Source organism: Natator depressus, chromosome 5, assembly GCF_965152275.1.
Source record: "Natator depressus isolate rNatDep1 chromosome 5, rNatDep2.hap1, whole genome shotgun sequence".
In the NCBI taxonomy this organism is placed as follows: Eukaryota; Metazoa; Chordata; order Testudines; family Cheloniidae; genus Natator; species Natator depressus.
In genome coordinates, this window is record NC_134238.1 from 1043238 (window position 1) to 1070868 (window position 27631).

Consider the following 27631-nt stretch of genomic DNA (forward strand, 5'->3'; position numbering starts at 1 on the left):
TTCAAGTACTTCTTTTCTTTTTGCGAATACAGACTAACACGGCTGTTACTCTGAAAACTGGTCTGGAAAAAGGGGTGAACAGTGAGGTGGCAAAATTTGCAGACAATAAAAATTACTCAAGATAGTTAAGTCCAAAGCAAGCTGTGAAGAGCTACAAACGGATCTCACTAAACTGGGTAACTGGGAAACAAAACGGCAGATGAAATTCAATGTGCAGCAGCAGCCAAAAAAAGGAACAGAATGGGGAGAGGGATAGCTCAGTGGTTTGAGCACTGGCCTGCTAAACCCAGGGTTGTGAGTTTAATCCTTGAGGGGGCCATTTAGGGATCTGGGGCAAGAATTGGGGATTAGTCCTGCTTTGAGCAGGGGGCTGGACTCGATAACCTCCTGAGGTCCCTGTCAACCCTGTTATTCTATGAATGTTAGGTACCATTAGGAAAGGGATAGATAATAAGACAGAAAATATCATGTTGCCTCTGTATAAATCCAGGGTACACCCACATCTTGAATACTGCGTGCAGTTCTCATTACTCCATCTCAGAAAAGATCTATTGGAATTGGAAAAGGTTCAGAGAAAGGCAACAAAAACTATTAGGGGCATGGAACGGCTGCCGTATGAGGAGAGATTAATCAGACTGGGACTGTTTAGCTTGGGAAAGAGACGACTAAGGGGCCCAGAGAGTGACAGAGGTCTGTAAAATCATGACTGGTGTGCAGAGAGTGAATAAGAACATGTTATTTACCCCTTCATGTAACACAAGAACTGGGGTCACCAAATGAATTTAACAGGCAGCAGGTTTAAAACAAACAGAAGGAAGCATTTCTTCACACAAAGGACAGTCAACCTGTGGAACTCCTTGCCAGAGGCTGGCAGGCTGAGGGTGGGGAGCGCAGGCCAGGGGAGGAAATCGGGGGGTGTGTGTGGGGAGCACAGGCCGGGGGACAAGGGCGGGGGGACAGTGTGGGGAGCGCAGGGCAGGGGAGAGGGTCGGGGGGGTGTGGGGAGCGCAGGTTGGGGGGCGGTGTGGGGAGCGCAGGCCGGGGGAGGGGATCAGGGGGGCGGTGTGGGGAGCACGGGACGAGGGCAGGGGGACAGTGTGGGGAGCTCAGGCGGGGGAGGGGGCAGTGTGGGGAGAGCAAGCTGGGGGACAAGGGCGGGGGGACAGTGTGGGGAGCGCAGGGTCAGGGGGCCATGTGGGGAGCACAGGCAGGGGAGAGGGTTGGGGGTGTGTGGGGAGCGCAGGCCGAGGGAGGGGATCAGGGGGGCGGTGTGGGGAGAGCAGGCCGGAGAAGGGGATCAGGGAGGTGGTGTGGGGAGTGCAGGACGAGGGCGGGGGGACAGTGTGGGGAGCTCAGGTGGGGGAGGGGGCAGTATGGGGAGCGCAGGCAGGGGAAAGGGTCAGGGGATGTAGGGAGCGCAGGTTGGGGAGCGGTGTGGGGAGCGCAGGCCGGGGAAGGGGATCAGGGGGCGGTGTGGGGAGCGTGGGACGAGGGTGGGGGGACGGTGTGCGGAGCGCAGGCTGGGGGACGAGGGCGGGGGGACAGTGTGGGGAGCTCAGGCGGGGGAGGGGGCAGTATGGGGAGCGCAGGCAGGGGAAAGGGTCGGGGGGCGTAGGGAGCGCAGGTTGAGGAGCGGTGTGGGGAGCGCAGGCCGGGGAAGGGGATCAGGGGGGTGGTGTGGGGAGTGTGGGACGAGGGTGGGGGGACAATGTGCGGAGCGCAGGCTGGGGGACGAGGGCGGGGGGCGGTGTGGGGAGCGCAGGTGGGGAAGGGGGCAGTGTGGGGGAGAGCAGGGTGAGGGAGGGAATCGGGGGGTCGGTGTGGGGAGCGTGGGACGAGGGTGGGGGGACAGTTTGGGGAGCGCAGGCTGGGGGACGAGGGCGGGGGGGCGGTGTGGGGAGCGCAGGTGGGGAAGGGGGCAGTGTGGGGGAGAGCAGGGTGAGGGAGGGAATTGGGGGTCGGTGTGGGGAGCGTGGGATGAGGGCGGGGGGGCGGTGTGGGGAGCGCAGGTGGGGGAGGGGGCAGTGTGGGGAGAGCAGGGTGAGGGAGGGAATTGGGGGTCGGTGTGGGGAGCGTGGGACGAGGGTGGGGGGACGGTGTGCGGAGCGCAGGCTGGGGGACGAGGGCGGGGGGCAGTGTGGGGAGCGCAGGTGGGGGAGGGGGCAGTGTGGGGAGAGCAGGGTGAGGGAGGGAATTGGGGGTCGGTGTGGGGAGCATGGGACGAGGGTGGGGGGACAATGTGCGGAGCGCAGGCTGGGGGACGAGGGCGGGGGGCGGTGTGGGGAGCGCAGGTGGGGGAGGGGGCAGTGTGGGGAGAGCAGGGTGAGGGAGGGAATTGGGGGTCGGTGTGGGGAGCGTGGGACGAGGGTGGGGGGACGGTGTGCGGAGCGCAGGCTGGGGAACGAGGGCGGGGGGCGGTGTGGGGAGCGCAGGTGGGGGAGGGGGCAGTGTGGGGAGAGCAGGGTGAGGGAGGGAATTGGGGGTCGGTGTGGGGAGCGTGGGACGAGGGTGGGGGGACGGTGTGCAGAGCGCAGGCTGGGGAACGAGGGCAGGGGGCGGTGTGGGGAGCGCAGGTGGGGGAGGGGGCAGTGTGGGGAGAGCAGGCTGAGGGAGGGAATCGGGGGGCGGTGTGGGGAGCGTGGGATGAGGGTGGGGGACGGTGTGCGGAGTGCAGGCTGGGGAACGAGGGCGGGGGGCGGTGTGGGGAGCGCAGGTGGGGGAGGGGGCAGTGTGGGGAGAGCAGGGTGAGGGAGGGAATCGGGGGGCGGTGTGGGGAGCGCAGGCGGGGGAGGGTGACGATGGAGGGATACAGCCATGGGGGGGTATGAGGCTCCAAGCACCATCCTTGCCCCCCCCAAGCCCAGCCCCTTGGGCGGCTGGGACCATGTCTCACTCGCCCAGTGGGCCCCCTCCCCCAGGACAGGCTGCCCTGACGGACCCCCCGCCTGCCCCCCGGCGGTAGGGCCCCCCTGGGGCGCTCGGACCGCGGGCTGGGGCGGGGCGAGCCTGACGGACGCGGGCACCGTCTCCGGGCCCTCACCAGCCTCCCGGGGCGGAGCAGAACCTCGGCGGGGAGAAGCCCTGAGCTGGGGGGAGGGGGTTGCCAAGCCTCCAGGATTGTCCTGGAGTCTCCAGGATTTAATTAATCTTTAATTAAAGATGATGTCATAGGATGAACCCTCCAGGGATACGTCCAGCCCAAACTGGCAACCCCAGCTGAGGCCCCGGCACTCACTGCATTAATAATCCCCCCACCCCGGGCATACGGGGGGGCTGGGCTGCCACGGGGCCCTGCCAGCCCCTCACACCCGCGGATGAGCTGTGCTAGGCTGGGCGGGAGCGGGGACCCCCCGGAGGCTCCCCGTGTCCCGGGGGTTCACCCCAAGCCCCCCGCAGGAGTGGGCGGGCGCTGGGGGAGCTGCACGACCCCAGGGGGCCTGGAAAGTGCGGGGGGGCGACACACGGGGTCTGATGCAATTCACTCGGCGTCACCGCTCCAGGCCCTGGGCTATTCTTAGCAGCGTGGCCGTGGGGCCTGGGAGGCAGGGCTGCGCCGGCCGCAGCAGGGCCTGGAACCGGCCCCCTCCCCGCCGCCTCGCCGCAGCTGCCAGCCTAATTGCTCGGCCTCGTGCAGCAGAGCCCGTTAATTGGGCGCTAACTGGCCGCGGCTGCCCTGCTGCTGCACGTCGAGCTGGAGCCGGCGGGGCCAGGCGGGTGCAGCTCCTCCCTGCTGTGCGGGGCTCCCAGCCCTGCGCCCCCGAGCTTCTCCTGCCCCCCACCTTGGCCCTCTCGCCCCCGGGGCCCTGCCTGGAGCCAGGCCCCTCCCATGCTCACCCCGCTGTGGGCAATTCGTCTCGGCCGGCTGCTGCTCAGCACCGTCATCCCGGAGCCGGCGGAGGGAGTTTGCGGCTGACACGCAGCCTGGCACAAACCGATGGGGACGGGCCTGGCACACAGGGCGAGCGGGATCGCTTGGTCAGCTGGGCCCAGGCACACCGCGGCAGAGCCCTCCCCGTGGGGAGCAGGACTGCAGCCGGCGTGCAGAGCGGGGCGCGTAGCGACTCGGGAAAGGATGATCCGGGAGTGTCACGGAGCCGCAGGATCGGTGCTGTAGCCCCAGCTTTGGAACGGTCTCTAGGAGGAACCCGCCAGTGGGCCAGACCCCCGGGAGGTCTCATCTTCCCCAGGGTGAGCCACGTGGCCTCTCCGCCTCCTTTGGCTGGACCTCTGGGCCTGCAGCCCCCCTGCTCCACGCCGTGAGCTCCGCTCCGCGAGTCCCACCGAGACAGACCCCGACGGGGACCTGGCCACTTGGGGAGCAGCATCACTATCTCTACAGCTGCATGGGTCATGCGGCAGGTGCAGCCCCCGCCCATCTCTGCTGCCCATTTGCCTCTGTGCTGGCTGCGCGCCCCACGGCCGGTGGCAAAGAGGGAGCAATAGAGGGTCATTCCCTTCAAGCGTCGGAGTTGGAGGCCAGAAGGGCCCCCCCAGATCTCCCTGTCTGACTCCTGTGTAGCACCGGCCCACTAGCCCCAGGGCACTGCAGCGCCCGGAGACCCCGGGCGGAGACTAGGAGGGCCCACGGGGCACCAGTGCTCGAGGCACCTTCGCCCTAGCCACGTGCCTGGCTCCCAGCCAGACGGGTTTGCCAGGGGAGAGGCCACACACTCACCTGGTGGGTCTGGGGTCCGCTGGGAAGCAGCATCCTGGCAGGGTGTGAATGGCAGGGACAGCTCGAGGTGAGGGGCACTAGCTGGGTGAGCCGGGGGGACCTGCCACCCTGAGCCCCACTCGCCCAAGGGGAGGGGAGATGAGCTGCAGGCAGGTGAGTGTCTTTGCCTGGATCCCTGCCTATCGCGCGGGTGAGGAAGTGAAGAGAAAGGAAGGGTTAGGGGTCTGGGCAGAGTCTGTCTGTCTGTCTGCTGCCCCACGCCCCACGGGCAGTTACACCGTGACCCAGGAGGCTCGGACTTCCGGGGGCAGGCTGGGAGAGCAGCCCATGGGCTGACCGGGGCCGCGGGGATCCATGTCCGTGAAGCAGGAGCAGACTGCGGGATGGTGCCCACCCAGCAAAGGGGCCAGGAAGGGCCAGGAGCTGCTGAGACCCAGGGAGCGACACGCACGCACCCCGCGGCTGGGTTGCCGCACAGAGGTTGGGGGCGGCCAGCAGGGACAGCCCAGCCGGATCTGAGGCAGGCCTAGCGATAGGGGGGTGTTGGGTTCATGGGCACAGCTGGGGTGCGGGGCTGGGGAAGAGGCACGAGTGACGCCACCGTGGGGATGCAGGTTTTGGCTGGGGTGAGGATGGGCACAGCTGGGCTGGGGGGTGTGGGGGTAGGCGCACTGGGGGGGTGGGCAGTGCCGGGGTGGGGATGGGCACAGCTGGGGTGGGGGGTGTGGGGGTAGGCGCACTGGGGGGCGGGCAGTGCCGGGGTGGGGATGGGCACAGCTAGGCTGGGGGGTGTGGGGGCAGGCGCACTGGGGGGGCGGGCAGTGCCAGGGTGAGGATGGGCACAGCTGGGCTGGGCGGTGTGGGGGTAGGCGCACTGGGGGAGGGCAGTGCCGGGGTGGGGTTGGGCACAGCTGGGGTGGGGGGTGTGGGGGTAGGCGCACTGGGGGGCGGGCAGTGCCAGGGTGAGAATGGGCACAGCTGGGCTGGGCGGTGTGGGGGTAGGTGCACTGGGGGAGGGCAGTGCCGGGGTGGGGATGGGCACAGCTGGGGTGGGGGGTGTGGGGGTAGGCGCACTGGGGGGCGGGCAGTGCCGGGGTGGGGATGGGCACCGCCGGGGCTGGGTGGTGGTGACAGGCACAGCTGTAGTGTGGGGCACGTGCAGGGCGAGAGTTTGGTGGGGGGATGGGCACAGCTGGGGGCAGGGGGGGCAGGTGACTCCAGTCCTGGTAGAAGTGGCCGATCACCCCCTAGTACATTTTCATCCCCACCGGGCACTTCAGCTTCACCATGGGATATGCTGGGGAGGGAGTGCAGAGGGGCAGGGCGGGCAGGCGGGAGGGCAGGGCGGGCAGGCAGAGGGGCAGGTGGGAGGGCAGAGGGGCAGGGCAGGCAGGCAGGGGGGGCAGTATGTCAGCAAGGGGCAGGTGGCCCCAGCCTGCCTGGTCACTGCGTAGGCCACGATTCTGGGCTTCACAAGCTGCAGGAGCATGAAACAGAGGGGCCATGAGTGACTAATAACTGCTGGTGCCTTGTGGCCCCCAACAATTCAAAAAACTCCTGCCCCCACATCCCCCCGTCTGGATCTCCCCCACCCAGGATCCCCTTAGGAAGCAAAGCCAGTAAGAAAATGTTCACATCCCGGGAGACATTTTGTCTAAGGCCCCACAGATCAGCTGAGGTCGGCCGTTCCGCTCCCCCATATCAGAAACGAAAACAGCTGAATGAGATTATCGCTAATGGCCTGGGCAAGAATCTACCTTAATTTTCATATGGATAAAACGTCTTTCTCACTCCACCCTGGCTAAAAGGCTCCCCAGGTACAAAGGACGGGCCGCACCCGGCTTTCCTCCACATAGTGCCCCACTTCGCGGGGGTCAAGAGATGGGTGGCGAAGCTACACATGAAGCAAACCAGAAATGTGGCATCAAAGAGAGCGAAATGCCTGTCACCCCAAGAAATCCAAGAGCAAATTATAACCTATCCCTTGCGTTCCTTGTACTTCAAATATCCCGGATAATCGGTCTTTCACCCATGTTAGAATCTGCACGTTTGTTTGCCTTGTGAGTCAGATCTACGTCCTTCTGTAACTGGGAAGTGTCTCGCTGTATTGTAAGTGCGAAGTAGGATGAAACACTTGCGTACAATCAAAGAATGTCTGGAGCATGTCCTCCAAATGGAGATTAGAAGGATTTGGTTCGCTGTCATTGTAAATAATTGCTGCACTCTAGAAGTAATAGGAATTGTCTGGCACAAGGAAGCAGAAATGTTAAAAGATAAAACCCCGGGTGTAACTGAGATATCAAGAGAAATTGCTTAAAATCATAGAATCATAGAATCGAGGAAGGGACCTCGAAAGGTCTCTAGTCCAGTCCTCTGCACTCAGGGCAGGACTAAGTATTATCTAGACCATCCCTGACAGGTGTTTGTCCTCCCTGGGCAATTTGTTCCAGTGCTTAACCACCCTGACAGTTAGAAAGTTTTTCCTAATGTCCAACCTAAACCGCCCTTGCTGCAATTTAAGCCCATTGCTTCTTGTCCTGTCCTCAGAGGTTAAGAAGAACAATTTCTCTCCCTCCTCCTTGTAAAAACCTTTTACGTACTTGAAAACTGTTATCATGTCCCCTCTCAGTCGTCTCTTCTCCAGACTAAACAAACCCAAGTTTTTCAATCTTCCCTCATAGGTCATGTTTTCTAGACCTTTAATCATTTTTGTTGCTCTTCTCTGGACTTTCTCCAATTTGTGCACATCTTTCCTAAAATGTGGCGCCCACAACTGGACACAAGACTCCGGTTGAGGTCGAATCAGCCCGGAGTAGAGTGGAAGAATTACTTCTCGTGTCTTGCTCACAACACTCCTGCTAATACAGCCCAGAATGAGGTTTGCTTTTCTTGCAATAGTGTTACACTGTTGGCTCATATTTAGCTTGTGATCCACTATGACCCCCAGATCCCTTTCCTCAGTACTCCTTCCTAGGCAGTCATTTCCCATTCTGTGTGTGTGCAACCTATTGTTCCTTCCTAAGTGGAGTACTTTGCATTTGTCCTTATTGCATTTCATCCTATTTACTTCAGACCATTTCTCCAGTTTGTCCAGATCATTTTGAATTTTAATCCTATCCTCCAAAGCACTTGCAACCCCTCCCAGCTGGGTATTGTCTGCAAACTTTATAAGTGTACTCTTTATGCCATTATTTAAAGCACTAATGAAGATATTGAACGGAACCAGACCCAGAACTGATTCCTGCGGGACCCCACTCGTTATGCCCTTCCAGCATGACTGTGAACCACTGATAACTACTCTCTGGAAACGGTTTTCCAACCAGTTCTGTGCCCACCTTATGGTAGCTCCATCTAGGTTGTTTTTCCCTAGTTTGTTTATGAGAAGGTCATGGGAGACAGTATCAAAAGCTTTACTAAAGTCAAGATATACCACGTCTACCGCTTCCCCCCATCCACAAGGCTTGTTACCCTGTCAAAGAAAGCTCTCGGGTTGGTTTGACACGATTTGTTCTTGACAAATCCATGCTGACTGTTACTTATCACCTTATTATCTTTTAGGTGTGTGCAAATTATTGCTTAATTATTTGCTCCATTATCTTTCCAGGTATAGAAGTAAAGCTGCATGGTCTGTCATCCCTGGGTTGTCCTTATTTCCCTTTTTTAAGACGGGCACTAGATTTGCCCCTTTCCAGTCCTCTGGAATTTCTCCCATCTTCCATGACTTCTCAAAGCGAATTGCCAATGGCTCAGATATCTCCTCAGTCAGCTCCTTGAGTATTCTAGGATGTATTTCATCAGGCCCTGGTGACTTGAAGACATCGAACTTTAAGTAATTTTTAACTTGTTCTTTCCCTATTTTAGCCTCTGATGCTACCTCATTTTCACTGGCATTCACTGTGTTAGACGTCCAACCGATACTAACCTTTGTGGTGAAAACCGAAACAAGTCATTTCCACATTTTCTGTTATCGTTTTTCCCTCTCACTGAGTAACGGGCCTGTCCTGTCCTTGGTCTTCCTCTTGGGGGATCCCAGTTGACAGCAGGGGCTAATATTGAAACACAATCCTTGAAATGACTAAACTTAGCCTCCAAGAGAAGGACTGAAGGAATTGGTTACACGCCATCACCATCTACTGGAGACTGACAGAAGCAGCAAAGAAGCTGAAGGAGCTAAACCAGAGCAGTCACTTGGCACGTGTCCAGTGAGGCTCAGCGGGTGGCCCCCACTCCAAGGAGCCCTGAAACCAGGGTGTATAAACAGGTCACCAGGGGCTACAGAGAGCTGACTGCACTCAGGAGCAGGAGCTGCAGGATCATACGTGGCCCAGCCATCTGGCCAGGACTCTCCCCCAACCCAGGGTTAACGGGAGAAGAAGAAGGGGTGAGATTTCATTCCAAAGTTTGTATTTCCCCTGCTGGTCTTTAACATCAATGGCTGTGGGTTCTCTTGGTGAGTCTTTGCTTTTGAGAGAGACCTCACGTAACCGTATTTCAGATTTTAACTGCTTTATAAGTCCAAGAAAATTGAGCTAAGATTGCTTGGAAAGAATTGTTTGAAGCATTTGCTGTTAATATTCTAACCGTGTCCCTTTCGGACCAATCTGGTGAAAGAGACGTAACCAACCTCTTCCAAGTGCCTTCCAGTCAAGTGCACTCTGGGAGGTGGGACCAATGTGTGGGGTACTAAAGAACTCAGCACTGATGAGCATGAGTAAACGCAGGAAGAAATCCTGGTGGTTTGCACTGTTCCTTGGTACAGCTGCTGATCCTCAGCCCCAGGCTCTGATAATTGCTTGCAGAGCTGGGTTGTGCACGTAGTGCACACAACTGGCCGTGTCTCCCTTTGAGTGGGGACCGGCGACTGCATGGTAATGTGGGGCTGGGGGAATTTATGAACTGTAGGTTGGTTAAGAATACGTGAGTGTCCTGACATGGGAAATGCTGCTCATGTTAAAAGCTGCCCTGAAAAGATCCCAGTGGGAAGGGTGCAGATCAGGACAAGTAAAGAACATGTCAGATCTTCTGACTCATCTGAATGAATTCAAATCAGCGAGGCCGGATGCTATTCACCACAGGGTACTGAATGAATACCCCAAGCTAGCGCCCCCAGCCCCGGAGCACCAGGAGGATGGGCAGCGTGGCCACCGTGCCAGCCCCAGCTGGGGCCATGTGTCACGGAGTGTGGGGGAGTCCAGGCCCTGCACCCCTCTTCCTGGGATTCACTGAGACTCTCAGCCAGCCAGTAAAACCGAAGGTTTATTGGACAACAGGAACACAGTCCAAAACAGAGCTTGTGGGGACACCCAGGACCCCTCAGTCAAGTCCTTCTGGGGGAGCAGGGAGCTTAGACCCCAGCCCTGGGGTTCCCTGTGTTCCTCCACCCAGCCCCAAACTGAAACTAAACCCACCGAGCAGGTTCCCTGCTGCAGCCTCCGTCCACATTCCTGGGCAGAGGTGTCACCTCCCCCTCCCCTCCTGGCTCAGGTGACAGGCTCTCAGGTCTCCCGTCCCCAGGGCACATTCCCAGGTCAACACTCCCCCCTCCTTGCTGCGTCCCATCCTCACACCATGGCACAAGGGAAGAGCTGCCCGCAGAGCGGGAAATAGGAGGGGGACTGGGGGGTGGAGCGTGGGTGGGGCCACACCTGGCTGTTTGAGGAGGCTCAACCTCCCCCCGCCTATGATACCCGCCATCCGTGCAATTAGGTTGGTTTGACACGATTTGTTCTTGACAAATCCACTCTGACTGTGACTTATCATCTCATTATCTTCTACTTATCTCCAAATTGATTGCTTAATTATTCGCTGCATTATCTTTCCGGGTACAGAAGTTAAGTACCTGGTCTGTAATTCCCCGGGTTGTCCTTATTTCGCCTTTTAGAGATGGGCACTAGATTTGCCCTTTTCCAGTCTTCTGGAATCTCTCCCGTCTCCCATGACTTCTCAAAGATAATCGCTAATGTCTCCGATATCTCCCAGTCAGCTCCTGGAGTATTCTAGGACACATTTCATCAGGCCCTGGTGATTTCAGGACATCTAATTTGTCTAAATAATTTTTGACTTGTTCTTTCCCTATATTAGACTCTGATCCTACCTCATTTTCACTGGCATTCACTCCGTTAAACGTCAAACCGCCACCAACCTTCTTGGTGAAAACCGAAACAAAGAAGTCATTAGCGCACCTCTGCCATTTCCACATCTTCTGTTATTGTTTTTTTCCCCTCACTGAGTAGTGGACCTGCCCTGTCCTTGGCCTTCCTCTTGCTTCTAGTGTATTTGTAGAATGTTTTTGTGTCTCTAGCTAGTTTAATCTCATTTTGTGCCTTGGGACTGGAGGAGCTCTCACTCCCCACCGCGGCCCCAGCGTCCTGGTAGGGACAGAGCTTCTCCAGTCCTGGGGCCATAATGGGTGGGGGCAAAGGAGCAAACTGGTTGTAGGGCTTCAGTGGGGGGGGGGGGTGGAATGGGGGGGGATCGGGGGTGGAACAGGGGCAGGGCCCAGGGAAGGGACAGAAAGGGATGGGGCCATGGTCAGGGCTGCAGGTGGAAGGGGTGGGGAGGGGCCCCTGCTCTTGCACTGGACCAGGGCCCCAGGAAACCTTAATTCCCCTCTGGTTACCAGCTGCCGTTCCCCCCTCCCTCCCCATCACATCCTGCACTGGGCATTGAACAGGGACACTCACAGGAAGGCCAGTCCCAGGGCTGGAGCACCCATAGAAAAAAAGGAGTGGGTACCCAGCACCCACTGGCAGGCAGCTTCCCCTCCTCCCTCCCAGCACCTCCCGCCTGCCGCGATCAGCTGGTCTGCGGCACGCAGGAAGCTGTGGGGGGAGGGGGCACGCTGGGGGAGGGGATGGGACTGGGTGGGAAGAGGTGGGGGCTTAGGGAAAGGGGTCGGGTGCAGGTGGGAGCAGGGCCAGGGGCAGAGCGGGTGTGGGAAGAGGTGAGATGGGGTGGGGGCTTGGGGAATGGGGTTGGGTGGGGGCAGGGCCTGTGGTGGAGTGGGGGTATAGCAACCCCAGGCCTGTAGGAAGCCAGCGCCTATGGCTAGGAACACCAGCCCTGCCCATCCTGGCTAATAACCATTGATGGGCCTGTCCTCCATGAACTTATCTAATTCTTTTTTGAGCCCTGTTATAGTCTTGGCCTTCACAACATCCTCTGGCAAGGAGTTCCACAGGTTGACTGTGTGTTGTGTGAAGAAATACTTCCTGTTGTTTGTTTTAAACCTGCTGCCTGTTAATTTCATTTCGTGGCCCATAGTTCTTGTGTTATGAGGAGGAGTAAATAACACTTCCTTATCTACTTTCCCCACACCAGTCATGATTTTACAGAGCTTTGTCATATCCCCCCTTTGTCGTCTCTTTTCCAAGCTGAAAAGTCCCAGTCTCATTAATCTCTCCTCATACAGCAGCTGTTCCAAACCCCTCATCATTTTTGTTGCCCTTTTCTGAACCTTTTCCAATTCCAATAGATCTTTTTTGAGATGGCGCGACCAGATCTGCACGCAGTATTCAAGCTGTGGGTGTATCATGTGTCACAGAGTCCCCAGGCGATGCTCTGGAACTGCTCCCCATGAAGCCAGTCAGGACTCTGGGGAAGTCTCCTCTCTGGGAGCAGCCTGTCTGCAGGACACACAGCTCACCCGGCTTCCACCTTCCTGGGTCTGACCTCGGAGCATTCAGCCTCCTCTGCCCCACCGTGCGCTTCCCACAGCGAATCCGCCCAGGCGGGGTCCTGGGGAAGCCAGAGGGTCCTGCCCCCCAACTCCGCCGTCAGACGGGACTCTCAGCCAGCCAGTACAACAGAGGTTTATTAGACGACAGGAACATGGTCTAACACAGAGCTTGTAGGTGCAGAGAACAGGAGCCCTCAGCTGGGTCCATTTTGGGGGGCAGTGAGCCAGACAACCACGTCTGCCCTTCACTCCACGTCTCCAGCCAGCCCCAAACTGAAACTCCCTCCAGCCCCTCCTCCTCTGGGCTTTGTCCCTTTCCCGGGCCAGGAGGTCACCTGATTCCTTTGTTCTCCAACCCTTTAGCTCTCACCTTGCAGGGGAGAAGGGCCCAGGCCATCAGTTGCCAGGAAACAGGGTGTCGGCCATTCTCTGTGTCCAGACCCCTGCACACACCTGCCCTCTAGGGCTCTGCAATGATCATACACCCTTATCCCACCCCCTAGAGACTTAAGAACTGCCTAGGGGAAACTGAGGCACCCCCACACTATTCAGGGGAAAAATTAAGAACAGTCCCAGTTCGTCACACCATGGATTTATATAGAGGTAACATGATATTTTCCCCTTATCTATCCCTTTCTTAATGTGGAAACAAGGGTTAAAGGATTTGACTATAGGTCTGTAGCTATGTCGAGACAGAGCACAGCCAAGCTAACTCTTGAAGTCTCATACTGAGAGACTTGGGAAGCAGGATCTGTGTCTGAAGTGGGTGGGAAACAACAGCGCAGAGTCAGCGTGACCTCGCCTTGAGATAGCGATGTTTGAGAACAGAAGAGAGACAGAAGTGAGAAAATACTGGCATGGGCAGGACATAACATAAATCAACTGCAGATGTTTTCAATTAATGCATGCCACTAAATTGTATAAACGCTTGTGGCTTATTGCTTGTACTTTGGAGAAACTGAGGCAGAGATGCTCTCTGTCAAGTGTATTTCTTCCCTGGCAATTGCCTGAACTAAAGCGGTCTCTGATTTTGTTGCATTCCAACCTGCCATTGTGTTGCCCCGTCACGCAGTTTAGTGAGATCCCTTTGTAGCTCTTCGCAGTCTGCCTGGGACGTACCGATCTTGAGTAGTTTTGTTCAACACAACACGGCTCCGCGTGGCAGGGCCTGATTCTACACAGCACCACGTGCTGCGGCTCAACACGGAGCAGCTCAGCGCCTGGAGGAGGCTCCCTGGGCAGCTGTAACCCCGACTGGCTTGGCCCTGCCCTTCCTCCAGGGCGATCCCCCCAGCTCCAACCAGGGGCACATCGCTCTGCCGCCTGCCCCACCCCTGCCCCCTAACCCAGCCGGACAGCTTTGAGGCCTTATTGAGAAACAGGGCTGGGACTGCAGGGGGCCGCGGGGCAAGACACGGGAGCCCAGGGCTGGGATGGCAGGGGGCCGCGGGGCAGGACAGGGCAGCCCAGGGCTGGGACGGCAGGGGGCCGCGGGGCAGGACGGGGCAGCCCAGGGCTGGGACGGCAGGGGGCCGCGGGGCAGGACGGGGCTGGGACGGCAGGGGGCCGCGGGGCAGGACGGGGCAGCCCAGGGCTGGGACGGCCGGGTAGGGAGAAGGGGACACTGCAGGCCGGCACACGTCAGTGGCTCGGTTTTCCTGCCAGCACCTTGCCCCCCGGGGCAGGGAACCAACAAGCCGGTGATGCCGTCACCCATGGTGGCAGCAGCCGCCACCTGGGCTGGGTGTCACCCCCGCCTCCTCCCCGCCCCGGCACCCGACGCATCCCCAGCCTGGCCTGGCGTCGCACTCCTGCCGGCCCAGGGTGCGGGGGCAGCTGCTGCTGTTGGAGCAGGTCTGCGTTCAGTGCAGGGGGTGGAAGCTGCTCCCAGGCCTCGGAGCTGGTCCGTGGCCCGGCCCACCCCGGGGCAGGCTGGCATTCACCCTAGCGGGTGGGCAGGCGTTCCCCGCCCGAGAGCCTGGGACTCCAGCTCTCAGCCTTTGCCCCTCGCCCACAGCTGCCCAGCAGCAGACACCCCCCCCCCCATCCTGGCACAGCAACTTGTCCCCACGGTGCCCCCTTGGATCACGGGAACAGCCAGAGGGTATCAGAGCCAGAGTCCACCCAGCCCAGTGCCCCACCCTGCTGGGGGGGCGTGAGAGCCCCCAGGGATGGGATCCGCGCCCCAGGGACCCCTCGTGCCTCTCGCAGGTAGGGGCCGCCGCGAGCCCTGGAGCCGTGGTGCTGCGTTGGGGACTGGAAGTGCCCGGTAAGCTAGTCGCAGCTATTGCAGCCAGCCCTCGGCAGCAGGGAAGGGCAGTAACTGCACTGTGAAGCCAGGTCCACGAGAAGACATTGGGGCAGCGCCGAAGGAAGCTCCAGCTGGGGCACAAACCGCACGACCAAGAGGACGCAGGAGGATGCGGTGAGCTCTCCGCCCCAGCGCGTGCAAGGTCGCGATTGCCTCTGGATACAGATGGAAAACTTCACAGGAAACCCAAGTTATATCATCAACTGGACTTACCCGACCAGTAGAAAAGGCAGGCGCGGGGGGTGTGACGAAGTAGGACTATTCTTAATGTTTCCTGTGAATAGTGTGGGGGTGCCTCAGTTTACCCTATGCAGTTCTTAAGTATCTAGGTGGTGGGATAAGGGTGGGATCATGTTCCTGTTGTCTAATAAACCTTCTGTTTTACTGGCTGGCTGAGAGTCACGTCTGACTGCGAAGTTGGGGGGCAGGACCCTCTGGCTTCCCCAGGAGCCCACCTGGGCGGACTCGCTGTGGGAAGTGCACGGAGGGGCAGAGGATGCTGAATGCTCCGAGGTCAGACCCAGGAAGGTGGAAGCTGGGTGAGCTGTGTGCCCTGCAGACAGGCTGCCCCCAGAGAGGAGACTGCCCCAGAGTCCTGCCTTAATTCAGGGGGAGCAGTTCCAGAGCATCGCCCGGGGACTCCGTGACAGACCGTCTGGCTTAGGGTTCCCGTCCCGTCCCGGCAAGGACTAGGGGTGGGGGTACGCTGACAGGGCCGGGCAGCTTTTCGGCTCTATACACGCATAACACAACCCCGGGTTGGGAACTGGCCCAGCCTGGGCATGGGGCCGCAGCACTGGCCCTGCGCAGACCTCGCCCCCACCGCAGGCAAACAGCCCCTCGCGGCAAGGCAGAGAGCGAAGGAACCAACCCCCCCAACCCGCAAGCCTCGGGGGCCGGGAGAACACACCGCAGCCCTTCAGACACGTGGCTTCAGACACGGGCGAGGCGCCCAGACGCTGCGGGAGCAGAGCCTGGACAGACGGGCAGCCACAGCCCGCACATCACACGCCCCCCATTCTCCCCCCGGGCACCACACGCCCCCTCATTCCCCCCCTGGCCCGCGCATCACACGCTCCCCCTCCCCCGCCGGGCATCACACGCCCGCCCAGCCCACCCCACCCCCCCCGGCTCGCGCATCACACGCCCCCCCTCCCCTGCCGGGTATCACACAGTCCCCCCCCCATTCTCCCCCCGGCCCGCGCATCACACACTCCCCCTCCCCCTAACCCTGGGCATCGCACAGTCCCTGCCCTCCCCGGCCTGGGCATCACACATTACCTCCTCCCCTCCCCTCACTCCTCTGCCCTGGGCATCGGGTGCTCCCCTCCCCCAGCGCAGCCCCTTCCTGTGGGGCAGGAGGCCGACCCCCCTGCCCAGCGTGAGCCGCAGACAGCCGGGGGACGGGCACCGGGACAGACAGGGCGAGCGATCACATGGGCCCTCTCACAGTGCTTTAATTGAGGAGCGGGTTTGCCCAGCAGGGCTGGTGCCGCGTCCACTGCTCCCGCCACTCCAGCTTCAGCTCAGCCCGGGGGCCAGCCCATCTGACGCCCGCCCAGCACGTGCAAGTGCAGGTGGTAGACGGACTGAGCCCCCTGCTTCCCGTCGTTGATCACTGAAAGGCAGAGAAACGGGGTGAGCGAGCTAGGCCCCTGCAGGGGGATCAAGTGGGGCGGGGCTGGCCCCCTGTGGGCGGGGCGTGTGGGGTGGCATGAGAGCATGGCAAGAGGGCAGGGCCAGCCCCTATGGGTGGGGCAGAGTGAGGGGATGGGGCTGGCTCCCTATGGGCGGGGCAGGGTGAGTGGGGTGGGGCCGGCCCCCTGCAGGCAGGGCACGTGGGGTGGCACAAGAGGGCGGGGCCAGCCCCCTGCGGGCGTGGCGAGAGGGTGGGGTCGGCTCTCTATAGGTGGGGTGGGGCCAGCCCCCACCCAGAGCAGGGATGCCAGGGCAGCGGTGGGGGGTACAACACGTGCTGAGGCCACGGGGAGGCGCGTGCAGGGCCCCACTCCAGGGCAGCGACGCAGGGAAGTGCTGGGGGGCACCAGCGCTCACACACGTCTGGGGCAGGGTCACAGCTGGGCTGGCGGCAGGCAACGCTGGTGAGCGCCAGGGAAAACCAAGGACAGGGCAGGCAGCTGGGCGCTCCCCAGCGCGGGGGGTCCCAGCAACTCACCCACTCGGTAGCCATCCTCCAGCCCCTCCACCTTCGCCGTCTGACTGGCCACCACCAGCAGGTGCCCCAGGAGCTGGGCGCGAGCAGAGGGGCAGGTTCAGGGGAGAAGTGGGACCCAGGGCGGGGGCAGCACATACAGCACCCCCAGAACCCCTCCCTGGGGACCTAGAGCACTGCATCCCTGAACATCCCCCAGGTGACCCAGAGGACCCACCTTCACACCCAGCCCCAGGGGGACCCCAAGGCCTCACCGACAGCCAGGCAGGGGGCAGCTGGGCTCTTGATGGAGGGCATCCCGCCAAGGTCAGAGCCAGTCCGTACCAGGGCTGGAGCCAACGCCCCCCTGCCCCGTGGTTCTGGGGCCAGCACCCCCTCCAGCCAGCACATGGAGCTGACCCGCCCCCTTCCTGTGTGTGACGATGTGACGCAGCAGGGAGGGGGGAGTGTTGACCTGGGAATGTGCCCTGGGGACGGGAGACCTGAGAGCCTGTCACCTGAGCCAGGAGGGGGAGGGGGAGGTGACACCTCTGCCCAGGAATGTGGATGGAGGCTGCAGCAGGGAACCTGCTGGGTGGGTTTAGTTTTTCAGTTTGGGGCTGGGTGGAGGAACACAGGGAACCCCAGGGCTGGGGTCTAAGCTCCCTGCTCCCCCAGAAGGACTTCACTGAGGGGTCCTGGGTGTACCCACAAGCTCTGTTTTGGACTGTGTTCCTGTTGTCCAATAAACCTTCTGTTTTACTGGCTGGCTGAGAGTCTCAGTGGATCCCAGGAAGAGGGGTGCAGGGCCTGGACTCCCTCACACTCCGTGACAACTGGTGGCAGCGGTGGGATCTACTGCACCCCGTGAACGGCGCTTCCTGCAGTAAGTGACTGGGGAACAGTAAAACGAAGGGGGATTGACGGGGACCAGGCGTGCTGAAGATTCAGAGAGAGACGGTTTCAGGGGGCGGTTAACCCCTGGGAGTGTGTGACCAGAGAGAAGGACTTTTGCAGTAACAGGGTCCCCCGGGGGATTGCAGCGAGCGGTCCCAGGGGCGGAGGAGTCTGCAGCTCGACCCTGGCAAAGAGGTGGTGACCTCAAGAAGGACTGGCACACTAGGGGCTTTTCCTGGAAACCGTGGACAGCTGCCCGGCCTGCGAGTGGCCAGCCGGGAGATGTACGCTAAACACCTTAAGAGCGACCTGGTGGAGCTGTGCAGGCAGAAGGGGCTGCGCGTCGGGAGGTCCACCAAGGAACAGCTGATTGCCCAGCTGGAGGAGAGGGATTGCTTGGATGACCCGATCCCTGTCCCTGAGGGAAGCCGCCCGGCGGACGCAGCGTGGGCCCTGGGGCCTGACCAGGCTGGGAGGGGTCAGACTGCTGCCCAGGACACCCCGAGACCCTTCCTACCTATGCCTGGGGGAGGGGTTGTGGGAAGCCCAGCGAATACCGAGGGCCCCCTGACCCCAGCAGCCAGCAGGGGATCCTCCCAGCGGAGCTCCCCATCCCTGGAGCGGATGCGGCTGGAATGGGAGAGGGAGAGGAAAATGAGGGAGCTGGAGGATCATGAAAAACAACGTCAACATGAGCGTCAGGAGAAGGAGAGGGAGCGTCAGGAGAAGGAGAGGGAACGTCAGGAGAAGGAGAGGGAACGTCAACATGAGCAGCAGGAGAAGGAGAAACAAAGACAGCATGAACTGGAGCTGGCCAGGCTGAGGAGCAGTGGGGCCCCGGCTGCGGTGAGTGAGGGGGGACCCAAGACTGCAAGGAGCTTTGATAAGTGCTTCCTGGCCCAGCGGAAGGAGGGGGAGGACATAGATAGCTTCCTGACGGCCTTTGAGAATGCCTGCGAGCTGCACAGGGTTGACCCTGCAGACAGGCTCCAGTTCCTCACCCCCTTACTGGACCCCAAAGCCGTGGAGGTCTACAGCCGGATGACAGGGGCAGAGGCAGGGGACTATGAACTGTTCAAACAGGCCCTGCTCCGTGAGTTTGGGCTGACCCCCGAGATGTACCGGAGAAGGTTCCGGAGTCAGCGTAAAACGCCTGAGGTCACCTACCTACAACTGGTCAACAGGATGCAGGGATATGCCCGCAAGTGGACAGCGGGGGCCCAAACTAAAGAGGACCTGCTTGACCTGTTCGTACTGGAGCACCTGTATGAACAGTGCCCTTCCGACCTGAGGCTGTGGCTGGTGGACAAAAAGCTCGCGAACCCCCAGCATGCAGGGCAGCTGGCCGACGAGTTTGTGAACAGTCGGTCAGGGGGTAGCCAGGAGGAGTCCCAAAAGAACAGGCCCCCCCCGATGCAGAGAGAGAGTCACCATGGGGCCTCCCAGCGGGGAAATAGGGAGAACCCCCTCCAAAGGGGAACGCCTGGTGTCGGGCCCCTCCGACCCGTTCGAGGGGACCAACGTGACCTGAGCTGCTATCACTGTGGCCAGAGAGGCCACGTACGGGCCCAGTGCCCCGGGCTCCGGGACAAACTGAGCAGACCCAACCTACCCAGGGTTAACTAGGTAGGGACTCAGCTGGACGAGGGGCAGGCGACCCAGGAAAGGGGGGCTACCAGTTTGCCACCTGCTCAGGAGGGAAGAGTACCCCCAGCCAGCCCCGCCAGAGGGCTGGAGGCTCTGGACTCAGGGTGCTCGGTTTACAGGGTGGGTGCGGGGCTGTCCCTCCGGAGAGAGTGCCTTGTTCCCCTGGAGGTGGATGGGAGGAAGGTCAATGGATACTGGGATACGGGCGCGGAGGTGACGCTGGCCCGGCCCGAGGTGGTGGCCCCAGATCGGGTGGTGCCCAACACCTACCTGACCCTGACGGGGGTGGGCGGGACCCCATTTAAGGTGCCCGTGGCAAGGGTACACCTGAAATGGGGGACCAAGGAGGGCCCCAAGGATGTGGGGGTACACCACCATTTGCCCACTGAAGTTTTGATGGGGGGAGACCTAGAGGACTGGCCAAGCGACCCCCAGACCGCCCTGGTTGTGACCCGTAGCCAGAGCCGGTGAGGGGCACTGCGCCCCGACCTTGGGGAGGGTACCACACTGGAGGCGCGAGACCCTACTCGGGTGGGGAGGGAGCGCCGAGGGGCACGGCTCAGAGAGGCTGCGGCCTCAGACCTGGCCACGGAGGGGGAACCGGGCCCCATCCCTTCCCCAGCCGCTGACTTCCAGGCCGAGTTGAGGAAAGATCCCTCCTTGCAGAAGCTCAGGGACCTGGCCGACCTCAGTGAGGGACGGACCATGAGGAGAGGCTGCCAGGAGAGGTTCCTGTGGGAGAAGGGGTTCCTGTACCGAGAATGGGCTCCCCCAGGGGAAGGGGAGTCCTGTGGGATCAGGAGGCAGCTGGTGGTCCCCCAGAAGTACCGCCGCAAGCTCCTGTCCCTGGCCCATGACATCCCCCTCGCAGGGCACCAGGGAATCCGGCGCACCCGGCAGAGGTTGCTACAGAACTTTTACTGGCCCGGGGTCTTTACCACCGTCCGGCAGTATTGCCGATCCTGTGACCCCTGTCAGAGGGTGGGGAAGGCCCGGGACAAGGGGAAAGCGGCGTTGAGACCTTTGCCCATCATAGAGGAGCCTTTCCAGAAGGTGGCCATGGACATCGTGGGGCCTCTCAGCAAGACGACCCGGTCGGGGAAGAAATACATTCTGGTGGTGGTAGATTTCGCCACCCGCTACCCCGAGGCAGTGCCCTTAGCTTCCATTGAAGCAGACACCGTGGCAGATGCGCTCCTGACCATTTTCAGCCGAGTGGGGTTCCCCAGGGAAGTCTTGACAGACCAAGGCTCCAACTTCATGTCGGCCCTGCTCCGGTGCTTGTGGGAGAAATGTGGGGTCCGGCATGACTGGGCCTCAGCGTATCACCCCCAGTCCAATGGGCTGGTGGAGAGGTTTAACGGGACGCTAAAGATGATGCTGAAAACCTTTATGAACCAGCACCCGCAGGATTGGGACAAGTACTTACCTCACCTGCTGTTCGCGTACAGGGAGGTGCCCCAGGAGTCTACCGGATTTTCGCCTTTCGAACTGTTATATGGAAGGAGGGTGAGGGGCCCCCTGGACCTGATGAGAGACGAGTGGGAGGGGAAGGCCACTCCCGATGGAGAGTCAGTGGTGGAGTATGTCCTGACCTTCCGAGAGAGACTGGCTGAACTCATGGGCCTGGCCAGGGAGAATCTGGCCAGAGCCCAGAGGAAGCAGAAGGTCTGGTATGACCGCACGGCGCGGGCCCGTGCCTACGCCACCGGGGATCCGGTGATGGTTCTCATCCCCGTGAGAAAGAACAAACTACAGGCCGCCTGGGAGGGCCCGTTCAAGGTCGTCAAGCAGCTCAATGAGGTAAACTATGTGGTGGAGCTGTCGAACCGGGCCCACCACCGCCGGGTGTACCATGTGAATATGATGAAGCCATATTATGCCAGGGGGAATGTGGTGTTAGCTGTGTGTGGTCAGTGGGAGGAGCAGGGAGATGACCCTTTAGTAGATCTATTCCCTGGGACCAGAGCTGGTTCCCCCCTGGAAACAATCCCCCTCTCGGATCAGCTCACCCCTGCCCAGCAAGCTGAGGTCAGGGGGGTGCTGCATCCGTACCGACAGCTGTTTTCCAACCAGCCTGGACGCACTAATCTGACTGTCCACCGGGTGCAGACAGGGTCGCACCCACCGATAAGATGCTCCCCCTTCCGAGTCACAGGGAAAACTGCTCAGGACCTGGAAAGAGAGGTCCGGGACATGCTGGCTTTGGGGGTGATCCAGCCATCGGCCAGCCCTTGGGCCTCGCCGGTGGTGCTGGTCCCCAAAAAGGATGGGTCAGTCCGGTTCTGTGTGGACTATCGGAAGCTCAATGCCATCACTGTATCGGATGCCTACCCCATGCCCAGGCCGGACGAGCTCCTAGACAAGCTGGGAGGAGCTCGGTACCTTACCACCATGGACCTTACAAAGGGCTATTGGCAAGTGCCGCTGGATGCAGATGCCCGGCTGAAATCGGCCTTTATCACCCCTCTGGGGCTCTATGAGTTTCTGACCCTGCCTTTCGGCCTCAAGGGAGCGCCGGCCACCTTCCAGCGCCTGGTGGACCAGCTCCTGAGGGGGATGGAGAGTTTTGCCGTGGCGTATATTGACGACATCTGTGTCTTTAGCCAGACCTGGGAGGACCACGTGTCCCAGGTTAGACAAGTGCTGGACCGACTCCAGGGGGCTGGGCTGACTGTCAAAGCGGAGAAGTGCAAGGTGGGGATGGCTGAAGTATCTTACCTGGGCCATCGGGTGGGGAGCGGCCGCCTAAAGCCGGAACCGGCCAAGGTGGAGGTGATCAGAGACTGGCCCGCTCCCCACACCAAAAAGCAGGTCCAAGCCTTTATTGGGATGGCAGGATACTACCGAAGATTTGTGCCCCACTTTAGCGCCATAGCCACCCCCATCACTGAGCTATGCAAGAAGGGGAAGCCAGACAAGGTGGTCTGGACCGAGCAGTGCCAGGAGGCTTTCTGGGCGCTGAAGGAGGCTCTGGTCAGTGGCCCAGTTCTAGCAAACCCAGACTTTGACAAGCCCTTTGTGGTGTTCACCGACGCCTCCGACACGGGACTGGGGGCGGTGTTAATGCAGGAGGATGAAAAGGGGGAGAGACACCCCATCGTGTACCTGAGCAAGAAGTTGCTACCCCGGGAGCAACACTACGCGGCCATCGAGAAGGAGTGCCTGGCCATGGTGTGGGCCCTCAAGAAACTAGAGCCCTATCTCTTCGGGCGACACTTCACCGTCTACACCGACCACTCTCCCCTGACCTGGCTGCACCAGATGAAAGGAGCCAACGCCAAGCTCCTGAGGTGGAGCCTGCTCCTGCAGGATTACGACATGGACGTGGTCCATGTGAAGGGAAGTGCCAACCTGATAGCGGATGCGCTGTCCCGGAGAGGGGGCCCCGAACTTCCCCAGGTCACTGGTCACAGTGACCCCGCTCAGTTCAGTCTCGAAGGGGGGAGAGATGTGACGATGTGACGCAGCAGGGAGGGGGGAGTGTTGACCTGGGAATGTGCCCTGGGGACGGGAGACCTGAGAGCCTGTCACCTGAGCCAGGAGGGGGAGGGGGAGGTGACACCTCTGCCCAGGAATGTGGACGGAGGCTGCAGCAGGGAACCTGCTGGGTGGGTTTAGTTTTTCAGTTTGGGGCTGGGTGGAGGAACACAGGGAACCCCAGGGCTGGGGTCTAAGCTCCCTGCTCCCCCAGAAGGACTTCACTGAGGGGTCCTGGGTGTACCCACAAGCTCTGTTTTGGACTGTGTTCCTGTTGTCCAATAAACCTTCTGTTTTACTGGCTGGCTGAGAGTCTCAGTGAATCCCAGGAAGAGGGGTGCAGGGCCTGGACTCCCCCACACTCCGTGACACTGTGCCCAGTCCCTCTGCTCCCCATGACCCTCGCTGTTCCCTGGGCCGCTCTCCCCACCCCAGCCCAGCCCCCGAGCAGGGGCAGAGGCACCCCGGGGAAGGGGGCCCTGTCCAGTCGCTCTGCTCACCTCTGTGTCCCCCGCTGCCGCGTGGCTCAGCCTCGGGATGGGGCGCTTGGGGATCACCAGGAAATGCACGGGGGCCTGCGGGGCCACATCCCGGAAGGCGAGGCACTGCGGGGAGAGCACCGTGAGCGCTGCTGCCAGGGGCACCCACCGCGGGGCAGGCACCAGCTCAGCCAGGGCTGGGACTGCGGGGTCACTGGCCCCTCCCCTGCCCCCCACGGGACCACTGACACATTCCCTGCAGGGTCATAGCCCTCCCCCCTCTCCCCAAGGCCTCCAGGGGTCCCATCACCCCCAGCCGTGCTCACAGCCCACTGGGTTGGGGACCGTGCCAAGTGCTCTGTGAAGCTAAACCCAGGACTGCAGGGACGCGAGGGGGCTGGGCCAGGGAGCTCTGGGAGGGGGTGCACACAGGCGAGCTCTGGGGGGCTCTGGGAAACGGGGGGCACCCCATCTCTCAGGGGCACTCACCCCTCAGCCGTCACCCAGCCCAGCCAGGCTGACTTCCCTGCCCCTGGCAGCCCGTTCCCAGCAGAGGGGAGGGCCCAGTTGGAGTCCCCCTGCCCTAGCCAGGGCCAAGGTGTGCAGGGGCTGGCGGAGGCCGCTCCAGGAGCAGGGCAAGGCTCAGAGCCCCCTGTGCCCCACATGGCAGAGACCTGGGCTTGTCCCTGCTTCACCCCTTCCTGGCCCAAAGGCTCCGAGGGAGCCAAGCTCCCAGCCCCACGCAGATGGCTCCCAGCCGCAGCATCCTCCCCTCAGCCCCACCCACCATGCTGGGAGCCAAGCGGGCAAGCCCTCGGCAGGGCGTGCCCAGGGCAGGGAGCAGCGTGGCCCCCAGCTCAGGCCCAGCCCCACGGCAGCTGGGGGCAGCTGCCAGCACTCGATCTAGGAGCCTGGGGGGGATGGGGAGAGATGGCAGGACAGAGACCCATCCCTCCGACTCCCGCATGGAGCAAGGTGGGAGAACAACCCCGGGGGGAGCCTGGCAGGCTAGGGACAATGGTCCCATCTCCCCCTGACCCCCACAACCACAGCGGGCTCAGCAGGGGGCAGGCCAACAAGCCTTGTTCTGGGGAGGGGAGAGGGCACCCGGCTCCAGGGCAGGTCGGGACGTTCCCAGCAGAGCTGCAGGAAGCTGGAGTGGGGCTGCGGGGAACCCCCCACGAGGGACCCGCATCCCCCCGAATGAGGCGGAGGGCGTCACCTTGTCGTCTTCGTAGAGGATGTCGGCCCGGATGGTGCGGTCGATGATCTTGCTGAAGATGGTCGGGGGCTGCTGGCCTGGTCCCTCTCTGGCCTCAGCTGCCCGCTGAGCCTTCTGCACCTCCCCGTCCTGCCCCCCGGCGGCCACGTAGCATCTCTGGGGCAGAGGGGCATCAGCTCAGGGGCCTGGGCACTGCCGGGTGTACCCCCTGCCCTGCACACCCTGGGAACAGCGCAGCCCCACAGACACAGCTGTGGAGGGCCCAGCCCCTCGCCTCCCACCCGGCTCTCCAGCCTCTCGTGCACGGGCCACCCCACGGCGAGCGAGACGGGGCTGCGGGCAGCAGCACAGCCCCCAGGATCCCGCCCCGTCGGCGCCCCCGGGGGCTGCTCCGCACTGAGCTGTGCCCGGGGTGGGAGCACGGCGGGGCCCTGCTCGGTGAGCGGCACGTAGCCGAGGGCACGTCCTGCACAGGCCAAACCTAACGGGCCGCGGGAGGGCAGACGGGGCCCTGCCACAGCCGCTCGCCAGCTGCCCCGAGCAGCCCGGAGGGCTCGGAGCTGCAGGCTCTGCTGGACCGGAGCTGGGAGACGCGAGCAGCAGCCCCCCAGCGCGACCCAGCCCGGGGGGAGCGGACCCTGGCAGGAGCTCGGGGAGCAGGCCCAGGCCTGGGCCATCGCTGGGGGCTGAGCCCGGCCCTCGGCTCGCCCGAGCCAAGAGCTCGTGCACCCAGCGAGCCGCTGCCCCACCACGCAGCCGGAGAACCCCCTTCCCTCGCCGCGGGGAGCGTCCACCCGGCAGCACCGAGCCGAGCTGGAGCCCTGCCCCGCCCCGGGGGCCGCGGGTTCGGGGGGCGCCTTGGCCGGCTTGGTGCTCCGCGGTGACCACACGGTGCAGGGCTGCGGGCGCGAGGCCATCGCCCCAGGCACCGGGCTCCCAGCCCCCCATCCACCCCACAGCAGGGACAGGACCCAGGAGTCCCGGCTCCCAGCCCCACCCCCATCCACCCCACAGCAGGGACAGGACCCAGGAGTCCCGGCTCCCAGCCCCACCCCCATCCACCCCACAGCCGAGACAGGACCCAGGAGTCCCGGCTCCCAGCCCCCCCATCCACCCCACAGCAGGGACAGGACCCAGGAGTCCCGGCTCCCAGCCCCCCCATCCACCCCACAGCAGGGACAGGACCCAGGAGTCCCGGCTCCCAGCCCCCCCATCCACCCCACAGCAGGGACAGGACCCAGGAGTCCCGGCTCCCAGCCCCACCCCCATCCACCCCACAGCCGAGACAGGACCCAGGAGTCCCGGCTCCCAGCCCCCCCATCCACCCCACAGCAGGGACAGGACCCAGGAGTCCCGGCTCCCAGCCACCCCACAGCCGGGACAGGACCCAGGAGTCCGGGTCCCGCCCCTTCCGCGCATGGGCCAAGCCCCGCGAGCCGGGGGGCGGGGCCGGACTCCTGGGTCCCCGGCGGTACCTGTCCCCAGCGGGCCCCCGGCCCCCAGCCGCGGGCCAAGCCCCGGGCCCCGCGCAGCGCCGCGGCCGCCATGCTGAGCCCGCTCCGCGCCGCCCATTGGCCCGCCCGGCCGCGGGGGCGGGGCTCACTCCCCATTGGCCGCCGGCCCTGCCACTCCCCGGCCCCTGGAGGGCCCGTGTCCCGCCCTCTGGATCCGGGGCGGGCGGGGGCGTGCCTCAGTTTCCCAGCTGGTGCCAGTGACGGGTCCCTCCCTCACATAAAGGCAAGCGGGACGTGCGCGTGTGCAAAGTGCACGAATGCACGTGCACGTTCCTGTGTGGGCACACGTTGGTGCCCAGCAGTCGTGCGCACACATTGGTGCAGGGCTGTTCGTGCGCACACGTTGGTGCCCGGCTGTCGTGTGCACACGTTGGTGCAGGGCTGTTCGTGCGCACACGTTGGTGCCCGGCAGTCGTGCGCACACGTTGGTGCAGGGCTATTCGTGCGCACACACGCGCTGGTGCAGCAGCAGCTCACGCTATGGGCCATTCCGTGTCTAACGGGTTTCGGGGCCGTGTTCACGCTTCTCCCTGGGGCTGGGGGCTCTGAGGCCGGAGGGTGGCTCCCAGGGGTGGGCAGCGCCGTGCGCTGCAGCCCTTTGGTGCTGGGCAGGTGGCCCAGGGAGTGACTCACCCTGGTTTGTCGTGTCTCCACCCACGATCGTGCACCCCCGAGCTGGTGCGCGCCATGCGGGCCCTTGGTGCTGGGGCGGCTCAGGCGGGCGCTCTGGAGCTCACTGGCCAGTCCCAGGGGTTGGCAGCGATCACCCTGGCAGGGGTGGGGCCCAGAGCGGGGCATGCAGGACGTGGGGGGCACCCTGGGGCGGCAGCGGATGCCGGCGGGGCAGTGTCTGGAGGCCCACGAGAGGCCTGCAGCGCCGCGGGAAGCCAGGGAGGGCTCAGCCCCGCTGGGGGGGCCCGCTCCAGCTGATGGGGTTGCTGCTGAACATGGAGGGGTGCCAGGGCATGTGCACCGCCAGTAACTCCCCCGCAGTGAACATCACCAAATTTCCTGAGCCCACCACAGCCGCTCCATGTGGGGGGCACGTGGCCAGGCAGCTTCCACATGCAGGCCCTCGGTGCAGCCCAGAGTGACAGCTCCTGTCTCCGGGGCCCAAGGAACAGCGGGCAAAGAGCCGGGAAATTAGCCACCAGCAGCTGCAGATAGCGACAGCCCAGCATCCAGACCCCGGGTACAGCGGCAGCGCGGGCATTGGCATCCCATAACCCCACAAAAACCTCCCAAGAGTGAAAATAACCTCCCCCTTCAGCTCACTTCCGCCCCACCGATCGTGCACTCCACCAGCCCCATGCCCCTAGCCTGTCTGCCAACAGGGCCGCTGCCGAGTGCCCCAGAGGGAAGGCACAGACCAGGGCAATTATCGAGCGATCCTCCCCTCATCCAGCCCCAGCTTCGGGCAGCCAGAGGCTTAGGGACACCCAGAGCACGGGGCTGCGTCCGGCCATCCCGGCGAAGAGCCAATGGGGCACCTGCCCTGCAGGGGCTTTCGTTCCTTTTTGAACCCGCTTACACTGGCTGGGTTGTGGGAGGAAACACGTCCCTGTGTGTTTGAAAC

General features: G+C 62.2%; 1 protein-coding gene across 1 annotated transcript; it reads right to left on the reverse strand.

Annotated features, from left to right (window-relative positions):
* Nucleotides 1-16105: 16105 nt before the first annotated feature.
* On the reverse strand, nt 16106-26097 carry HINT2 (histidine triad nucleotide binding protein 2). The gene is made up of 5 exons (XM_074952192.1): nt 26017-26097; nt 24542-24697; nt 23341-23445; nt 16841-16913; nt 16106-16282 (listed from the first exon to the last, which is right to left on the reverse strand). The coding sequence occupies exons 1-5, from the start codon at nt 26086-26088 to the stop codon at nt 16191-16193; spliced, it is 498 nt and encodes a 165-aa protein (XP_074808293.1). The 5' UTR covers nt 26089-26097; the 3' UTR covers nt 16106-16190.
* Nucleotides 26098-27631: the final 1534 nt, after the last annotated feature.